Source organism: Corapipo altera, unplaced genomic scaffold (genome assembly GCF_003945725.1).
Source record: "Corapipo altera isolate COAL_440 unplaced genomic scaffold, ASM394572v1 45, whole genome shotgun sequence".
Classification (NCBI taxonomy): domain Eukaryota; kingdom Metazoa; phylum Chordata; class Aves; order Passeriformes; family Pipridae; genus Corapipo; species Corapipo altera.
The window spans coordinates 16,256,585-16,278,142 of record NW_020884877.1 but is presented as its reverse complement, the minus strand read 5'-3'; the positions used below and the strand labels follow the sequence as shown (position 1 = coordinate 16,278,142).

At 36.6% G+C, this 21,558-nt stretch overlaps 1 protein-coding gene across 2 annotated transcripts; it reads right to left on the bottom strand.

Annotated features, from left to right (window-relative positions):
• Window positions 1-299: 299 nt before the first annotated feature.
• Window positions 300-20,903, bottom strand: SLC38A11 (solute carrier family 38 member 11). 2 transcript variants are annotated; one of them, XM_027637503.1, is made up of 12 exons: window positions 20,719-20,903; window positions 18,689-18,806; window positions 18,198-18,272; window positions 17,474-17,608; window positions 15,735-15,800; window positions 13,872-13,978; window positions 13,640-13,719; window positions 6,384-6,454; window positions 5,410-5,571; window positions 3,612-3,724; window positions 2,801-2,932; window positions 300-1,141 (listed from the first exon to the last, which is right to left on the bottom strand). In XM_027637503.1, exons 1-12 carry the CDS (start codon window positions 20,746-20,748, stop codon window positions 896-898), a joined length of 1,335 nt encoding a protein of 444 aa, XP_027493304.1. In that variant the 5' UTR covers window positions 20,749-20,903; the 3' UTR covers window positions 300-895. The 2 variants fall into 2 exon arrangements, with proteins under 2 accessions (XP_027493304.1, XP_027493305.1); XM_027637504.1 differs by lacking the exon at window positions 20,719-20,903 and adding an exon at window positions 20,463-20,579.
• Window positions 20,904-21,558: the final 655 nt, after the last annotated feature.

The following is a 21,558-nucleotide window of genomic DNA, read 5'->3' as shown; positions in this document are numbered from 1 at the left end:
GAACAATCATATACTGAAAAGAATCAGAGGACTAGAATGATAATCAATGTCTTCTCACAGCATTTGCTCAAGCTGCACATATCTGATATACAGTAATGTTTAATTTCAGTTTCAGAAATAATAAATGGGGTTATAAATGTAAGAATCAAACTGTGTTTGTTGCACATGTAATTTTTTTCTCTGTCAATCTGTAAATTTTTACAATGACAGCCTGGTAGAATCTCTTTAAATTCACCTGTGTGGATTTATTCATGCAATATCTTTTAATTAGAAGACCACAAATTGTAACAGTTACAATTAAATTTGTCAGTTACAGTTCAGTCAGAATACAAAATTGCCCTTTGACTTAAGAGCCACTTTCAGCACTAAAGGACAGTTATTGCAAAATCAAAGACAGACTTAATAAGGGTCTTTCAATTTAACAGCAGAATTTTAATATTCAGAGATCCAGACATACTTTTCCTCAGGACTTCAAAAAGTCCACTACTACAGTGTGCTAATAAATATATATGAAAAGATTTTAAAATTAATAAAAATGAAATTAAATCAATGAAACATGGGAGTTGTTTACATTCCAGAACATTTAATTTATAGCTTTTAAACAGCATTGCAGACCAAGTTAAAAAAATGCAATCTTTTTTTTAGGTTTGCAAGTTATTCAAGTAATGTCTACTGAAAGGCACCTCTGAGAATTTGTGTTTCAACAGTTAAAACTCAAGTCTTACCTGGAAAAGGATGGCAGCATAAAATCAAGTACATAAATAGAGTTATACAGTTTAAAATTCTTAGTGCATATCAAAATATGCACTAAGCTCTTTGTTCCACCCTCCTTTAAACTGGCATGTATGGCTCACTGTGAGATGTACCTGATCTAGTCTGGAGACTGGTGTGGTACCTACGGTGGCAGTGTACTGTTGTGAACAGAAACATTACTAGGGAAGCAGTATAACATTTCTTTTCCATGGCTACACTCCTGGGGGTGCAAGACAGTCATAACAAACCCAACTGCCATCACTAGCACACCAAGAGCAAGAATCAGGCCGGATATGAGGTTATGGGAATGGTTCCATCGCTCCTTGGACAGCCTTAGATAACACGCTGATGGGATGATAAAAACAAGTGGGGTAGCACTCAGAACTCCCTGTGTGTGGGGAAACAATAGAAAAAAACCTCATAAGCATGTATATTTAGATGTGAAGAACAAAAACCTAATTTTTAAATATCAGCTTCACTGTTGAGTAATTGTTTAGGCAAAAAAATACTGCATTGATGGAATGCTTGCTTTTGACAGATTTGTATATTTGGCCTGAATAGGTGTGTGTTTGTATGCACCCATTTAATTACTTTTATTGATATCTACATTTATACAGAGGTAAATTTTCTGCAATTCTAATGTAAAAACAGAGGGGGAAAATGGGAAAGAAATTACCAACAGTTGTTATGAATAAGAAAATTTAATGGAAACATACATCCTGAGCAAACCAATAGGAAAATTGTTAATTTTTATCTAGTTATAATTCGGAAAATGTTAACTGAGAAGAAACTACGTAGGTAATTATTTTAAAAGGAGGGTAATTGGGCAGCTTATCTGCATATTCTGACCTGTTTTATAATATTACTGGAAGCACGACCTGCTAAATCACTGCTACAAAAGCACTCATTACAGACCTCTTAGCAGAAACTGCACTGTGGATCAGGACAGTGTACATGTGTATTATGATACATGTATCATAATACACATATGAATGTATCATCTATCATACATGTATTATATAGCCTAAAGAAAAACTCCCTCCATTTTGTTTCATCACTAAGCATGCAGTACGTGATTTGAAACTGTCAGTGAATGCAGGGACAGGGATGTAAGGAGGCAGTTCTAAAATATTTCTATATAGAAGCAAGGGCTGCCCTTAAAAAGTTTTCTACATCTTCTAACTTTCATATTTCCACATCTTTTTTATTTAAAGATAGATGACCAAAAAAGGTAAACTGTTAAGACATAGATTGGACTTTTTTTTAATTTAACATTTCCTTTTATTAAATGTACATTCTGTGCAAAAATACTGCCTTCGTCTGTTAAGTCCACTCAGTCAAGTAGTCTAGGTCTTGAGCAGACTACACAGCAGTTCCAGCCAGCCAACCAAAGTTATAAAATGTGTTAAAACTGGTTCAAGGTAGCAAGTACCTTGTGTGGGTTGCCTAGTAAGCTTCAGCTCTGCTATGAGGAGATACCAGACACAGGAATGTCTACTGGCAAACAAAGCCATTCCCTTAAAAGTCATACACCCAGATTCTAAAATTGCTCCCTGTTAAGCAGGGAAAAATTCCAGTTACCATCTCTCTGGTCTCACTACTACTGGTTCTTTCTTTCTACACCCCTCTTTTTTTTTTTTTGCCCCCTTGGCACAAGGCAGTCACTAGGATCTGCCCCAGTGTTTAGTAATTTGCCAACTTCATCAGAGGCAGAGACTAGAGAAAGAAATGCTAGATTCAGTATCACTATACAGTTTGGATGAGTATTTTAGTGATCTCTACTGCAGTTTAAATACTTTTGTTAAGTCATAGCCATTTGCCCTATCTCCAAAACTGTTCTAAATCATATGAACTTCACTTCCTGAACTTTCTTTCTCCTTTATTTACCTGATTTTGAAGCAGTGAATAATTCCTTTTTTTCCCGCTAACATTACTACTGACTACTACATCAAATTATTTAAGATTTTCAGTAGAGCTGTGGATTTTAGAGTGTTCTGTTTTATTAAAAAGTGATTTTTTAAATAAAAGAGTATAGAGGTTCACTTACATTCAGCTCTAAAACTATTCCAAGGCAATCATACACTAATGATACACCAGTCGCCACAGCAATGATAACTACCGTCACAACAACATGGAAAACTGTTGAGAGGTTCCCATGGAAAAACACATTGGCAACCACCTGAAACAGAACCACAATTTTTAACCTTGTTTTTGCTCCTTATGTTGTCAAGTAGATTATTCCAAATCTTCTAACCTTAGGAAACTAAAAGAATGTATGAGAATAAATTGACTGAATTTCACTTATCTTGCTTCAAGGAAACATCTCCATCTGCTTCCAAAAATAACTCATAACAAGCATTACTAAAATTGCTGAACACTTCCAAGACTGACTTAGTTATACCTGCAGGATTTAGAGGATACTTAACTTTCTTCTCATTTGTCCACTACAGAATAAAACCAAATTACAATTATTTATTGAACAGAGAGATTTCCGAGATGGAGATGTTTCTAAAAAAAGAAAAATTATTAAGTGTAAAAAGTATGCTATTTTTGGCTATTCTCAACATAGTAACAACAGTGGTATTTATGCCAAACTTGGAATTTTAAGCAGTTCTGATATTATTAAGTAATTCTTAATATGACATTGGGTAATACAATAATGAATGTAATGCAACATTACATTGCCAGTGTCTAAAGAGTAGAACTAGTCCCTCATATTCCTTGCATGTATCAGGATAAAATATGGTGATATTTACTACAGATCAACCATAGACTTCAGCTACAATATGTATTAATAATGTGAGAATATTATTATTATATAACAACATTGTTAAAGGGAAAATGTAATAAATTCTTACCTCTCTGGTCACAAAACATTCAAGAGGGAAGGTCAGAATTACAGTAACTCCATAACAAAACCTTCCAAATGTAGCAAGGTTGTCATCTCTACAGTAGTTTTCAAATATGTCTCCTGAGGCATAGCAAAACATAATTAGCTTGAACTTCACATCATTTGCCTGTTTGCAAATTGAAGTGCAGATTACTGGAGTTATTGGAGTAATTGAGACTTTCTGATCCCCTCTCCTGACACATATCAAGAAACTGCAGTTATAGTCACAAGTTGCATCCAGAAGAAACTTCCAGCTTATGCTGCTAGTAGCAGTGCTTTTCTCTGAAGTAGCATTTATCTTTAAAAAATATCTTAAAACATACATATCAGAGTTTGTAATCTGTTATCTTCCCCTTAACACAGATTTTGTGTGACATGCTGGTGTTTGTTTAAATAAATGTGACAGATTCAGAAAGAATCTGTGTTTAAAAGATACATTTCCTCTAAAATGTAACTCCCAGAACAACAATTACACAAAGACCAGGGAGTTATCTCTGAAGAATTGCATTTCCCTGGTAATATCTAATCATAGCTGGTAAGCTGTAGTGAACAATTTCATATATTCTGACCCCAAAAGCCCATTACAACATATGGATTATTACCTAGCAAATCTTATATCTAACAACAAAAGCATTAGTAAAGAATTCATCATCTTGCTTAGCATTTACCACAAGGAATCTGTAATAATGATCTCTGAGGCACAAGTGACAGTGCAAGACAGCGATGAGATGACCCATTAGGTCTTTTCTATCCAATTACAATACTGTCTCATGATTTACTAATTTTAGGCTCACAGTGGCACTGAAGAAGCAATAAGGTGTACTTTACAGAAAACAGCCAAAAGGTGTAGACAAGGTAATATGGAACCCACTTACACTAGAGTTGTATGCTGAGGGACAGCTGCAGTCAGAATATATATTTTAAATGTCTCAGCTAGTCTGCACTTAGTCTAGCTATAGTACATCTAGAACAGTAACTTACTCTGCTGGAGTAAGAACTGGAGGCAGGTAAAAAAGGACAGATCAGCTAGTAACCCCCATCATATAATTCTCCTGTATTCTCAACTACATGCTACTGCTCATAAGAAAAGCCTTCTACAATCTAGAACGTCACTATTAAGTAACAGAAAATCTGCTTGCTTACAAAATGTGTATTATTCCTGAAAAGGTAATGCACTGAACAAATTTATGCCTTGTCTTTCTGAACATACCTTTTTTACTTCAACAAAATTATGTTAAATAACATGATGCAACATCGGTTATATATTTGTACTTTTATGTATATTCATATACCCACGAAGGGGACAGTAGGATTAGCTACAGCAGAACAGCTGCTGTAAAGACAGGAAGTATCTATTAGTCAGAGATATATTAGCACAGACAGGAAAAAAATATAAGGAAACGTACAGAAAATATATACCTGATACCCTGTAGAAAAATCAAGGCAATTTTTGTTCTTACTGTTCTCTCCTACTGGACCATGTGGCTAAATCATAGATTTTTAGTCCCCAGAAGTGTTTTGGCTATGAAAGTATTAAAAGAGGTCTTTCACCAGTGATGCTTATGCTTGGGAATCTGACATCTATTAATATGCAGCTGACACTTTTGTATCCCGTTTTGGTTGTTGGGTAACCATGAGGAATGTCGTATTTCTGTCCATACATACTATGATTTTTGTCACTAAGACATTTACAGCAAAAGTCAGACAGAAAGGCAGAAATGTAAGGATTATAGCAAGCACCAAAATTGAGGGACTGAGCAGTTTACCTTCTGTGTATCCTGTAAAAGTCATATATCCACATGTAGCAAACACAACACTGATTACAACAGCCAGTGAGACAGACACATGTGTGACTTGAGACCAGTTCTTTAATGTGGGTTCTTCCAGAGACCCATATATTAAGAAGCTGTTATGGTTGCAGATGAATGCTGAAACACACAGGACAGTTCAAGCAAATGTATGAATTCACACATAATACAAAGAGAGACACAGCACTGTTTGAATCTACTCATTATTAAATACAAACATTAATCCTGCAATGAGTGGCAAAGATAAATGGCTAGAACTTTTACTTGCTTAGTTGATTTGATGAAAGTGTATAATCATCCTGATTCTGATTACATTACCCTTAAATGTCATGCCATTTCCCACCCTCCACACCTCCATTCCATCTCTTCCTGCTCTTCTTTTGCTTAAGAACCCAAGCAGATTTGAGACTGGTTTTTTTTTTAATCCACAGAGTCATTTGCTACTTTCAGACTTCCTATGGCATCCATTTGAGGCAGCAGCAAGCATTGGGAGGCCTCAGATTATCACAACTCTAACAGGAAATAATATACCAGATCCTGCAGGCAGTAACAGATTTCAGAATGAGGACTTTTCTGCTAGAGGTTATCCAAGGGAATGCAGAGCAATCACAGCCTCCTCACTTTATCAGTTAGACTAATCCCATTGATGCAGGTGCTTTGAGATGAGCTGGATTCACGTGCATACCTCTGTCTCTGCTACAGTGGCAACAGCTAGGGGGCAATGGATGAGGATAATGTCTTACACCATAAAAATGAAATTCATATGGATGACTCAGTCAATTTCATTTTTTTTCCTACCAGCTTAACATTAATATAAAAAAAAAAACCAACAGCCCAAACCATAAAAAATTCAATTTCTTGGTCCAAAATATTAAATGATTCCTTACAGCTGATCTGAATATTGAAAAATAAAAACAGAAAAAAATACTTACCAAATGACATCACCCCAATGGCTTGTACTGCATTTGATTTTGCAAATGTCCATGCATTTTCTGATTTGGGTCTAAAACAGATATTTGTTTTAATAGATTATCCTCTTTTCAATTATCAGTTATTAAAAATTTCTCAAAATATTATGCTGTAATACAGAACTGCTGCTAGTCAGATCTCCAGAACTATCTGAAGTAGGCCCCAGTGTTCACAACAACTTTAAACTGGGGAGATACCTTTCCCACCTCCCTTGTTTTGACTCAAGTATTTCTGTAACCAGATTTCACAGTAAAAAATGTCAGCCTGTTTCGGTTTTGTAAATAAACTCTTCAAGTCATCATATACCAAGAAATAGCAACAGGGAAGGCAAAGGCTGTTACTAAGGTTATTTCAATCCAAAATGTCTTCTGACTATTTAGAAGTAATTTCTACCTTTGAATTTGCACATGTAACCCATACAGTCTAGAGACATCTTTTCCTAAGCTACAAATCAACTGAGGCAGTCTACCTTTCTTTATACCAGTTCCAACTATTCCTCATAGTAAAGAGATTCTGCTACTTTCCAAAAGACGAAAGTGTAAGAGGGTACAGACAAAAGAAAGTGTAAGAGAGTATATGGAGACTTTTATAATCAGGCAAGAATATAATATTCCCCATATCTCCTTCTTTAAGGTATGCACATGGTTTTGGACCACAGTTTTGGTAATTGTAATGCTTAGAGGAGGACCACAGAAAACCAACAACAAACTTTGTTAAAAAACATTTACTGCGTGAACTTCATCTCTGAATAAAGAACCAAAATGAAGAAATGAGGAAGGAAACAAAATATCCTTTTCCAGAAATATAATTTGCTAAAAACATTAAATGAAATCCACAAGCCAGTTAAACATCATATTTGTGATACTACAGTAGACAAAAAAACCAAAAAATGTAGAGAAGCATGGTCTTAAAAAGTTGGCTGCTACTAACTTTGATTGCTGCTTTTGTTTAGAGGAAAAGCTGCTGCCACCTAAGGCTTAGCTGCTCTTTTCCTACTGTCCTAGAAAGCAGAGTGGCACTCAGGCCACTTCTGTGAATGTAACAATGACAGCTTTGTCTCTCCCTCTCTCTGGTGATAACTAGCTGGTTTTGACAGCTATAGTGGCATATGCTGTGCCTGGTTTTATTGCTTTCAAATGTTTAAATTCCACCTCCAGCTCCTAAAATTAAAAAAAAAAAAAAGTTGCTGTCTCCTCTTTCAGAACTCTTATCTTACTGTTTCTTGAGTGCTCAAATAGTCAATCCTTCCTTTTTAACTAAAACCCCCCACATTTACAGTATCTAATGCACATTCAGTTCAGACTTAGACCACCTTTTCAGCTCTTAAGTTGTGGTTGCTAAGCTTAACTTTGAAGTGAACAAAACCTGAGTATAAAAAGAAGTTAATTTTCTTTGTCCTCAGATGTAGTATATTGTTTTGATTGCTGTAACATAGTGCTTCAAGTCTTAAGCAGCTGAATATGGCCCTGCTAAAATATCCTCAGACTCAGAATGTAGATGTAATAAATACTATGGATGAAATAGAGCTATCTGGCATTTGTCTTGTGAAATAGGACTTATGACCCTATATAGATGCTGTAGTTCCTTATATGGGCTCCTTTAACTTTATGCCACTGATTTCAAATGACTATCACTAGAAATGCCTGTGGAAATAATTTTGAGTGTATTATTTTTCAGTAAAATCTTCACAGTTGATTGGAAAAATATCAATAATACTTCAAAATACAAATAGCATATAGAAAACTAACACTACAGCTGTTCCACTCTGTAACCACTAGAGGTCAGCTTTGATAGCAAACATACAGAATGAAAATTTTGTTTATATTATCCTTTGACAGTAGAACTTATCAGATTTCTTTGGCCCTTTTCTATTAATAATTAAGAATTAGATTATCTAGTACCTTACAAACCAAAATATTTTTAAATTCACAGAAATAAAGAATGCTTCTGTCTGAAACACATTTAATTTCTGTTAAAATGGTACATCCTGTGCAACATTATAGCTATATTATGAGCTCCTACAAATAGGGATTTTAAAAAAGGGAATGCAGAAAGCACGGGAATTTAATTTGAAACATTTTGAATAAAGTGACCAAATAACCAATTTTAAAAAATAAAAATCACAGTAGCTAGTTCTCCCCCTGCACAGCGTTAGCTTATGCACTAGCAACATGCAACAGACCAAAATACAGCTTTACTTTAAGGATGAATGGTAAATCAGATTAGGAGTATTATTTGGGGGAAAAAATCCAAAAGAACAAAATCCTGCTTATTTAGCAGCCTAAGAAGATAAATTCCTTCCATTCTAGTTGCAGAATAGAGGAAGAATTTCAGATCCCTGATTGGAGCACTACCAGCAGCTTGTAATGTCCTACAATGCATGTTGGTACAGATGTACTGTTTTATACAGTAGCTCATATACTGCTGCATGTGCTTTGAAAAACATTTTCATACTGTGGAAATAGAGGGATCTCACACCATGAAAGCACGCAGTAAGAAATTTCATTTCTGAGAGTCAACAGCTGTAGAGTTGTGACCACATCAGTAAGAAATTATCCCCAAGTTCAGTCTGCAGGACATACAGACTTATACAAAGCTCCTGGAAAAGGGTTCAGGTGATATGAAAGTGTTTATAGAAAATAAGACTTCATAGTCAGAAAGAAAAAATTGTGTCAGGGAACAGTAGGCATTAGTTATGGAAGGGCCATATAGTGAACAATCATACAAAATTACTCACAAGGCAAAGGGCAGCTAGTGGAAACATCAAGAGTCAAGGTAAACATACACACATTGATATAAATATAAATGTCTGTGTAGGCAGATGCACACACACCCTGAAAAAGTGTGTAGAATGCAGGGTAACATCACACCTGTTGTGCTCTTTCAATCTTGCTGCAACTGTTCAAGACAGACTTTTTTTTTTTGATGGACTTTGTTCTGACCAGTTTGACCTACATTCTTGTTAGGGGTTGCTAGGGGAAGATTTTAACTGCTGCTTATACAAGAATAGCAGTAGCTGCAAAAATCGATGAATGACAAAACCAGCCAGCTCGCTGTTCCTCACTCAGTGTATAAAAACACAGGAGATGCCTGCATGAACAGAAAGGTTTTTTTCATGCCAGAGAAGAAGTATTAGATGAAACAACAAAAGGTAACAGAAGAAATACATTTGTGATACTAAATGCGCTTGTTGACAGCTGTACTGTCTATCATACATAGTAGAAGCTTTAACACAAAGTAAAGCCCGAGATGTGATTCTTGGAACAAAAAAAATAAAAGATTTAGAAAAAAGACAGTCCAAGGGAGTCCCCAGACAGGAAAAAGTTTCAGCTGAAACTAAGACAACAGCAAGACAGACTGCAGGTAGTGAGGCTTAGTGATGAAGAAAGCCTAAAGTTTAAGAAGATAAGGCCCTACTCAGTCTTCAGCATATGAAAGTGAAAGTATAGTGTAATAAGCATGTTAGTGAGTTTTTAAAAGTTTTGAAAATATTCATGTTTATCTACATAAGAGCAGAGGGAAATGAAAAGAACAAATGAATCAGGCAACGGTTAAGACATCCTAGCAGGGTGAAAGGAATTTCACATCCAGACCATGAGTGAGAGTTGGGCAAATTTGTCTGGCAGTCTAAAATGGCCTATCTTCTACTTCTTGTAAAATACAGCATAATATTCCCCATCTATCCATGTTATGCAAAAATCTTTTCTGTCATTTATGTAGAAACACCGCCAAACATAATACAGTAGCAGAGTGCATGAGAAGCAAAACATCTTTAAGGAAGGCAAGAAAAACACACATCCCTGATCTCGACCCATTTTGTGGGTATAAAACATTGACTGGAAAAAAAAAAAGTTAATTTCTACAGAGGTATAAACTCATATTTTTGGCAGGGGAACTACATGTTGGAATGAGTGAAAGATTTCCATTGTTTTGAATTGAAGATCAAGGACAAACCACCAAGTTTAGATACAAACGGGCAGTCAATCCAGGAACATCTCACAGATTAATTCAGGTTCAATTCAATTATTTAGACCTTTAGGAAATTAACGGTAAAATTTCAATTTAATTCTATTCTAAGATAAAATACCTTTTTAGTTCTTTTTAAGTTTTAAAGGTTTAAAGATATTGAGAACTTTACAGATGCTATATATAACTTCAATATAACAGAAAGAAAATGAGTACAGCTCACATCAGCCTTGGATTTTATATTAATCAAAGTCATCTTGTGAAAGACACAGAAAAGGAAAAGCTATTATGTCAGCCCCACTTAGTTACAGGTGTTTTAATTCTTCTTTCTTCCTTAATGAATTACTCACCAATTCTGTAAATATATGGGAGTTTAGTTTTATTTTTTAATTTCATCACACATTAAAGTTTATCTTTGCTTACTACTGGATTTTTTTATATGAAGGAAAGAATCAACTTTCTACTTTCATGTTTGTTTCCTGAGCACTTGGTATTTCATCCCTATGATCAGCTGCTAGTTGAGTAGTTCTCACATCCTCTTTACATGTAGCAGATGCTCTTGAAGTTTTTCCTAGAGATTTATGTACTATGTAGACACTGACATCAGGACATTCTTTGCAAAAGAACACCAAATTAAATTAAAATGATCCATCTTTATAATATAAACATGAAATGTTTCTTTTTACAGCAATGAATGTTAACTTCATGCTTCAAAGCTGAAACTATTTTATGCAGTATTAACATACTGTACATTTACTGTTTGAGATATTCTAACCTATTATTTTTGATCACAGTAGGTAAATACCCAGCTATGAGCAGATGGAAATAATGATCAGATCATCAAAATGTATTTTTATCCAACATCTTGAAATACTGAGAGTAAACTCTGAGTAATCCAAAACACTGGATTTTATCTGCAGGTTCATTATGTCATTCAGGCAATAATAATCATATGGATGATAGTAATCAAAAGCAAAACTGAAAAAAAAAAGCACCCTGGTTTCTCAGTTTGGTATTTGTTATAAAAGGAAAAAAAATTAAACTATCTATTAAACTATCCCTCATTATAAATACAGAGGGTTTTTTCTCTGGAGAACTAACATGACAATAACAGCCCTATAATGTCCCTGGACAACTCACTCCACCCAAAAAAACATCAAACTGAATTACATAAATGGAAGTGTGGCACCTCCCAAACAATACAGTTGCAAGGGATCTTAAGACACTTGCATTTAAGATACATAAAGCTTTCTTCTCTGCTTCTCAGAGGGAATACCACGGGCAGGTGCGGCATCATGATCTCACTTTTATTTGCAGAAAACTTAAGGCAGCCATTGAGCACGATGAGAAGCACAGTAAATGACAAGAAGAGAAACACTAAAGGAATTGTGTTTGTTTAGTCTATTGAAAGGATCCCCAAAGTGGGACAAGTTTTTTACAGGTGTTTTTCAAGAATTTGAAAAAGAATGAGCTGTTTGCTGTCCTTCTCCACTGTGGTTGGGCCAAGAAGCAACCTACATAAAATGGAGTAAGATACACGTTTAGGAAGAATGCATAAGAACTGGAATGGGAAACCATGGAATTACCAAGAATAAATCACCTGTCATGAATGACAGGCACATAATCAGTTCAACCATACAACAGTTGTAGGGATTAAATACTCTTGGCCCAATCAAGTCTCTTCGGAAACTCCAAATTATATTGTATTTTAACAAGGATTTACAATAAATGTGTTAATTCACTTGTTTCATTTGTAATATGATCAGACCCATATTAAAATAAAACAGTGTTCTTTATTCTCATAGAAAAAAAATGAGAGATGGCATACCAGGATACAACTAACAAAATAATAGAAGAGAGTTTTAATAATTAACATATATGTCTATACCTAACTGTAAAATGAAAATAGTAAAAAGAGTACAAGGAGAAAACGTAGACATTAACAAATATTTGAAAGGAAAAAAAAATTCTTACTAACATTTTATCAACTTGCTAGATGCATTTTTGAAAACAAGAAATATAAAGGCAAAAATGGAAGTCTCTAAAGAATTAAAAAGTAAAACTTCAAGAATCACCAAAACCCAACATTACTTATTTCAAGAAAAAATAAAATCATGCATTCCATATTTTTCAGTGCATCACAACTGTGGAGAAGAAACGTTACCATAGTAACAAGGTTATCAGTAACTATTATATATAGCTTCTTCCTTTCTTGACAGGGGATTTTGAGATTAACCTTTCAAATATCCCTTCAACACACAGTATGAAAAACATGCTGCTTCAGAAAGATGGTGGGAAGTCCCACACTGTTCTGAGTGCGTCATTTTGTGGATGATAGACAACATCATCTGGGACAACTTTAGAAACTGCTATTCTAGGCATCTTCCTAGCATTAAACCTGAATACCCTGCAATTAACCCACGTATCGCAGCAGTAAAACAAATTAACAATTATGCATAAAAAGGCTCAAACAATCCTGGTGGAAGGATCCACTTCTTACAGGCACATAAGATATATAAACCTGTTCCAATAAATAAAACAGCACATTCAGAAATAGTTTTTCATGTTTATTATATCTTCACACTTAAAGGATGAAGAAAAAGGCAGCTCTTCTAGGCTATTAAAGAAGAAGAATAGATTCATAACACTTTCTTGCAATATAACTACAAAAATATTGCCACAACATATACTTACGTGTACTAAATGGTCTAGAACACTTCAATGGCTAATGTTAAACACTACTTTTAGAGTATGAAAAGGTTTGCATGCTTTTCTCAAATAACAGAATAAATTTTTTATTAAATTCATTTTTAAAAATTTTCATTATTTCTATGGATTTTTATTATGAAATTATTATATTAACAGAAGAAGAAGTATTCCTAAGATACTAGCTATCTTCAGGTTGTAAATATAGGCCTTCTGACAAATGGACAAAATAAAAAAAATTCCCAAACGACAGACAACCTCACATGCCCATTCAGGACACAGCTGCTGTTAGTCATATCATCTGCAATTTCCAATTAAACTGTAGGGTTTTTGAGACTTTTTCTAGATTTGGTTACATTCAGAAGAAGAAAAGAAAAAGGATAAAGTATATTTAGGTGTTCATTTTGTATTACTATTTGTAAAAATTTTTCACTTATCTGTCTTTCCCAAGAGAGGCATGTTCCAGAATTATGCAAATATATGCAAGAGTGAACTAACAGATTGCATAATCAAAAATTAAATTCGTGACAAGTGTAAGAATACTCACACTTGTGGACTGAAGGTTACAGTTCTCACCATCACAATTATCAAGATGACAATGGTTAAAATCAGAGAGATAAGAGATATCTGTAAAGATAAAAATATTACTGCAGTCAGTAAGATGCTGAAAGGTTGTTCTTTTAGCAGCGTAATGTATTTGTTAATAATTTTACATTAAGTTATGACTGGCACTTATTTTCTAATGGCATACAAAAAACCAAACTGCTGTTATGATTTACCTTTCCCAATTTTGCTATGTCTTGATATAAAGATATGGGTAAGGTAAAGATGATGGTGGTAAGAAGAATTATGAAGTGACGGTCAGTAAGCACGTTATCCAGCCCAACTAAAGAAAAAAGAAAATAATTTATTTCCTTAAGAGACTGACATGAGGAACAGATTTATTACATTTGAAAGTTTAGGAAAAAACAAACTGTTGATGATCAAGCTTTTATCCCCTTTACTCAGGTTAAGTAACACTGAAAACTAGGTATTAACTAACCTTTAGGAAGCCATGCACAGCATGTGCATAATCAAAAGAACTCTGGAAATTCAAGCCAAATGCATAATTTATAGGATATATTAAACTAAAATCAGAAAGTCTGGCATTCCTACATATGGATTAGTGTTAATGTCTTTCATCATGTCTGGGTCAATGTTGGGAGACTGTAAGTAAAACATTCTACTACTTCTTTATGCCATTTACTCTTGAGGATTTTTTCACACTGTGTGTGGACTTCAACTACTGGGCTGTTGAAGATAGGTCAAATCTTAAAGAGCAATCCTAAAATAAGTTAATTTTGAGGTTTCTTTTGAAAACCTTTCTTGCCATCAGCTGGCTTCCACTTGCAAAATAGATTACCATGTGAAGGCAACAATGTTATAATATTCCATGCAATCAGTGGGATTTATTTGTATAACTGGTGGGTTTTTTCAAGCCAATGACAAAATAAAACACATCTCAGTTTCAGTCAGGTTACCATAAATCCTAGGCTTGAATGAACACTTGCTGAATAATTTTGGCTGGAAAGTGACTGGCAATTAACATGGAAAAATCTGTTCTGTTCCCTCTTTTCTTTGAGAGACAATAATGCTTTCTCACATCTTTCCAGGTGGGTATTCTACCAGACAGGTAAAAAGATTTGCCATGCTGGGGGTTCCTCCTATGACAGAAGTCATATTACATATAAATCATTAGATATTCACTGTCACTATCAATTTGATCAGGTATGCACAGAACAACAGAGTGTGACAGTTAAAACTACATCCACACCTTGCAGGCTTCACATGCTGAAAACTATAATCCTCCTGTGGAAATCAAATAGTTCATACAAATACTAATTTCCACTTCATTGCAGACGTGTTCTCTTTTAGTTTAATTTCCCAGCAAAGAATGTTTTAACTCAGCTGGCTTTGTGCTAAAGTAGATCACAAACGAGCACACAAATTGCTCCACTGATTCTGCTGGGGAAACTTAGAGCACAGGAAGGGGCACAAGGGCATGAGTTAGAAAGCTCAAAGTGCCACATCTGGTTTTGCAGTGAATATCTAAGAGGACTGAAAGTTACACACACAGTTCAGGACCAGCTACTACAGATACGCTTAAGTAAACATTAAATTCATTATATTATTTGCAACTCATCCTGAATTATTCACCAGACGAAGTGCAGTTTCAAGTGCACTTCAAATGACCATTACAGCAATTATCTAAAAAACATGACAAAAAATGACGTTGTAAATAAACAACTGGGGAAGATCCACTCCTATTTGCTTAGTATTTCACTGAAGCATGTGGTCTCTTCACTGACACTGAGTCCACTGATAACCAAAGATTAGGGGTTTTATTTAGGAAAGACTTATTGAAACAGAAAGAAAATACAAACCCAAAACTAAAAACAAACAAGCAAACAAACAAAAAACCCAAAACAATAACAAAAAAATCTTCAAGAAAACCCATTCATAGAAACAGGCTTCAAGTTCTTAATTTGAACTATATTTAAGAGCAATTGAGAAGCAAAGTAACAGGTAATCCCCAAAATACTAATGCTACACTTCTATCCAATACATAATCCCCCATTCTGAATTTTTTAAATGTCTCTTACCTCCAGGAATTCTCTGAAAAACTTTGGTTAAAGTGTCTCCTGTTATTATGTTGTAACTGATCATAGCTTAAAGAAAAATAATTTTTTTTGTTAGTACAAGTCATATCCAAAATATTTGATAAACACTGAACACACATATTTTGCAGACTTCAGGATCATATGCCACTGTCCCTCTTACACAAATGCTGGCTAGCACCAACAAGTTGTAAGTTTCAGGTTTGAAACAGAATTAAAAAAATTATTTAACACTTCCTTTTATTTTTTTCTTGTTTTTTGTGTTTTTTTTTTTAAACAGGTACAACCTAAGCAATAATTCAGCCTGATAAGCAAGGTCATTGTGCTGACTTGACATATAAACTTAGTTCAGAAGAGGTAAAAAAGGCTTTTTGAAACAGTTTGTTTCAAATAGCAATTCTTTGTCAGTTTATTTTCAAATTCTTGTTTCTATTTAGTAAAGTTCTGTGTTAGTCTAATAATTAGTCCTGTAATGAAACACAAGGGACTTTCTAGCCAATGCAAAAAACTAGCAAAACCTTTAAACCAGAAGAAAGAACAAAATAGATTAAGATATCAGATATGGACTTCCAGTCCTCCCGCTCTATTAATAAGTGATGTGGACTTAACATTCACATGTCATTCTTGTCTAATTCTACACTAAAAGTGTATATATTTGTGCATGTGTGTATACACATAAAATATATTTATACACTCATGTGGTATTCAGCAGTCAGACAGCATACACATAGGTATTGACCTTAATGCATAAATATCCACTGTTGTGAAATTGTAAGTCATTAACACTACTTACAGAAATGAATTCAAGTACATACAAGTGCATAAGTAGTTCCATGGTGAGGACTGAGACCTTTACAATTCTTTTTTGTATTATCTACAAAGTAGTTGATTTACAGTGGGGGAATAATTACATGTGTAACATTGTTGCCTGCAGTAACAGTAACTTGACTCCCTTAAAAATCTCAGCTACCTGGGACTGATCATTCACGAAGCAGGAATTTTGACCTGGGTATCCCAAGTCACCACCTCTTGCAGCCAAATGTGTGAAACTATCAAGATTATATAAGATTTGATTTGATCACGTTACTCCTGTAAGGGACAGATTTAGAATGTGACTTTATTTCAAACTTCTCATCTCATAAATTCCTGCCCAGATTATACCTATTTGCTCTTTTACTATTTCCTCTTCAAAGAAGTCTTGACTGCCCTACTTCCCAGTAGCTTGTTGGGCGTGAGGCTGAACTAATGCTTTTCAAGAGCAATGACAGTAGACAATATTCAAGCAAGAGCTGATTAGTGGCTTTTTCAATTACAGTAATATTGCATCTCTGAAAAAATAGTAATTCTGTATACTCCTAAAGCCGTGTTTTCCTTTTGTTTCAGGCTCATCAACTTTGTGCTCTGTTGCTCATTCCAGAACAGAATGTCCTTTGCTATTTTTCATAGCTACTTTTGTCATTCATTTTTACATGTGTGATCATGAATTTCCCTGCTATTACATTTCAGTTAATTTCTATTATTCTGGTCCTCCAATTCATTGAATTCTTCCTCGGTCATTCTTCAGAACACACAAAGTAAATTTAATTATTTTTTTTGAATAGTAGAGAGGCATATATAGTACATTCTTTACACAGTTCTTAATATTTAACCAGTGAAACAATGAGGCAGTGTAAAAAAGCTTGTTACTTATAAAACTCAAACACTGATATTTTATGTGATCTTACCAATAAATGGATATAAAAACTGAAGAGTTGAAAGAATTATATAACCTGCACGACCATAGGTTTTTCTGACCAGCTCTTGATATGTGTTGGTACTGGACAGATTTCCTCCTTTGATTAGTAATATAATGGAATAATCTGTTAAAATATAAAGTACTGTTAAAGACAATATGAACCAACTTGTGGTTGGTTACTTCTCATCTTCTTTCACTCCTTAAAAAAGAGAGTCTCTTAAAAGGAAAACAGTGTCATTGGGAAGATCAGGGATTAGAAAAATATTTCAACCCACCAAATCCAGGAGTTATAGGTTCATATTGGAAGGAAAATATTCAAAATCATAGTACAACCAAAGGTTTGCATTCTGTGGTACATTTAAAAACAGTGATATACAACCCACTCAAGGATCAGTCTCCTAATTAGGGTAAAAACAGTGGACTAAAACATGTCATTATGAGGCACAAATAAAAACATTCTTTCAAATGTTACCTTGACTAGTCCAAGAAACTAGGCTTTATGAAAATAAATGCACACAAAAAGCAGCTTTATATGTTGTACAGTGTAATTCTCTACTTTTACTAATCTGCTCAAGGGATTAGTGAGGTAAAGGAAAAAATTAGTAATTTTTACTCTCATAGATATACTTGTTTAAGGTATCATAAAGCTCAAGAACAGCCAAAATGTCACAGGACTAATTTTCCCTTTAAAAGAGAAACTGCCTTTAGAGTACCTGTGATGTAGGCAACCACAAATAAAAGCAGTACTCCTAGAGGAAAACCAGCTTCCTTCATTGAATATGGCAATCCTGCAAAGACAAGGAGAGACTTATAGGAGAACCTTTACAAATAATTATTTGTGACAACCAAAATAAAGAAATATTCAGATTTTTAAAAAAAATGCTAGGAATCTCCAAAATTGGACCAGCATGCTTAATAACCTCAGAGAGATCATTTTCAGTGGACAAAGTGTTCCCCAGGTGTGAAGTTCTGTTAGCACCTGTCCAGCCTCTGATCATTATGGCCAAGAGGCTGTGGGGTATTTGTCACTGAGATGTGATCTCAGCTGACCCCTCTGCATTTTTGCATTGTAAGGAAATAAATATAGAGAAAAATCTTTAGAAACAGCAGCAGAAAGTAAGATGACAGTGTTATTCTCCAAGCTGGATAATCATGCATGAATAAACAAGGCTGAACACAGAAGAGGAAAGAAAAGTAGACTTACCTATAATGCCTGATCCTATGATTGAATTGACGATGTTAAACGCAGCTGATGCCAGATCACTGTTTCCTCCTTTTTTCCTGGGCTTACTAAGGAGGGCTATTTGGTCATCTGTTTCTACCTATTTCAGGAAGACAATGAAAACACTGTACATGAGAAAAAGAGATGAGAACAAGGATTTTACATGTAGTCTATGAAAGATAAAGAACCCCCACTTTTCATAGACTCAGATTTGTAGAGGTATTTTGATAAATAAATCCCATTTCTTTCAGTGAGAAATCAAAGGGGTATTAGGCATCTAATTCCTGTATAACTCTGACCCATAATCTTCTGTAATTCTTCTCTGAAAAATAATAAGTGGAAGGACAGAAATGTATATAAACTCAGAGGTAGGCTGCTAAACAAAGAGCTTTTTAGTCACATTTCAAAGGCAGAAATGGGAATCAAGTAGTTTTGAAAATACTTTGGCTAATACGACTAGTCAGCAAAAATTTGCCCCTGAATCAGGGAAATGAAATTAATTTTAAGAGTTACTAGTAAAGCTTGTCAACATTTGGATATACTCTAATCCAAGGTTTTATCCAGCATTTTAAATATTTCTGTGCCATTCAATGGTTTAGTTAATTATGAATAGTCCCAGAAAGTTTCTGTTGGAAAGTTTGGTACAAGCCAAAATTGGAAGTACAGTTTGTAGCAAGTGGCTTCAAAAATTAAATTTCTAATCTTCATAAAGTATTTCTTCATAAGCAAACAGTGGTCCTCTCCTCAGATCACCACTATATTGTCAGAGAACATTTTAGAATTATTCATTAGAAAGACAATATTTTAAGTGAAGTTGTGAAATTCAAAAGAGGAACATTTAATGAAGAAAATGCCTGCCTGTGTTCTACAAAAGCAAAACATGGTGTACTTAGTCTGCTCTTTGAATTTTCTCTTTTTCGAAATTATGTATAATTTTTAGCATCTGCAATGTCATGTGGCAATGAATGCCATGGTTTAACTATGCATCATATAAACAGACAGGTATTTTTCTTTGTTCTGAATCTATCATTAAGTATATCCACCTGGTGTCCCAAAAATTTCTGGCATCACAGACAAAACAACCACTAATTTCTATCTTCTTCATAACACATACAGTTTCATAAGTAACGTTCTCCCTCAGCTGTTTTTTATCTAGACTTACTGGTGCTACATTTTTATCTCACTACTGATTTCAGCAGCAGGAGCATCCCTGTCATTCTCTCCTGAAATTTTAATGCCCTCTGCTACTTACAGCACTGTACACGTGGAATTGCACTGAACTAGAACAGTCCAGTCCCCTCTCTTCAGTTGCTACAAGAAATGAACAAAATGTGCATCGTGCAACCCTGGTCCCTTCCCCACCTGGAAGGGACCCATTTAAATGGGCAAAAAGGAGAAGAAAGGGCAACAGAAGATGTGACAGAGGTGAAACGGCTCCGGTAGCGCTCTCGAGGGTGCACCCGGCCTGCAGACGGGGAGGGACGTCTGCTGGGAGCCCGTCTAGAGAGCTGTGCAACGCAGGAGGCTGCGGGAGAGGGAACGGGAGGCGTTTGTTTCTCGCAGGGTCCTCTCCTGGGGCCACTCGCTATGGCACCGACAGCGCCGGGCACGGCAGGAGATGATGGAGCACGGCAGGACCACGCTCACGCCCTGGTCCTCACTCGACACCGAATTTCAGCCGTGCCCAGCAGCCGCCCTTCCCCTGCCTCACAAGGATAAAGCCCCTCAGAACGCATTTTTTTCCCCTCCGCGGTACCTATGACTCTTTCTCCCTCCTACGAGTTCGGGGACAACCGAACAGAGACGAAGAGGCCATCGCTGCCTCCAGCTCGGCCGTGGAGCGGGGACGTTCCAGCGGCCGGTCGCGCTCAGCCGCCACAACCGGCCGCGCTGCCCCTCGCACCCCATGCCCGTCCCGCGGACACGGGCCGACAGGGGTCAGGCGGGTGCCGGCGGGCTCGCTGAGCCCGGAGAGCCCCCCGCCTCGCCCGCCCCGCTGTCAGCCCCGGTACCTGGCGAGCGGCGGCCGCCGGCGGCTCCATCGCCCGCGGGGCGGGAGGGGCGGCAGGTCCCTCACGGCGCCGCTGGGCTGCGGGGGCCCCTCGGCCGCCGGCACGGGCAGGGACCGGGGCGGCGGGGGCTCCCCCGGGCGGGCTCGGGAGGGTCCCGCGGCACCTCCGCGGGTGTTGGGAAGGCGGGTGTGTGTGTGCCCGGCTCGCCCGAGCCCGGCCCGCCCCGCACACGGACCTGCTGGAGAGCGGCCAGGGGCGCGAGCGGCGCCCAAGCTCCGCACGGGCGGGCGGGGGCTGTGAGGCGGCGGCCCCTCCTCCGGGACGCCCTTCCCTGGAAACGCTCCAGAAAGTGTCTCTGCCTCGAGTCTGTGAGGTCCCGAGTTTACCCAGTCCTTGTTTATCCCGAGGGCACGAGGAAAGTTTTCTCGGTGGGATGTGCAGCGAAAACTAACTCAAATGTCCCTGCTGCTCATTCGTGGTTGCTTTTTAATTTCGGTGTTATTGGCGAGGGCTCGCCGCTGCAGTCCTTGTTTGTTCTCCTCAGGGAGGGCAAGCCGCTCTTAAGGATGCTAAGTCAGATAAAGAACACACCGAGGTTCCAGTGCAAGTACGGGAAGAGGCCAAACTAATTAAAGATGCAAAATGACAGTGCTGAAAAGTTTAGAGTCTGTAGATACCTCTGTTACCTTGAGCAGCCTCCATCAGAAAAATGGTTTGTTAGCATGGAACAAGCCACACAAAGAAACGTACATTTCAAACAAAAGCCTGTAGGAAGTAGTAAGCACTGATAAAATTGGAGACAGTCATGAATTTTGTGAAGTATTGCTGCACATAAAATTT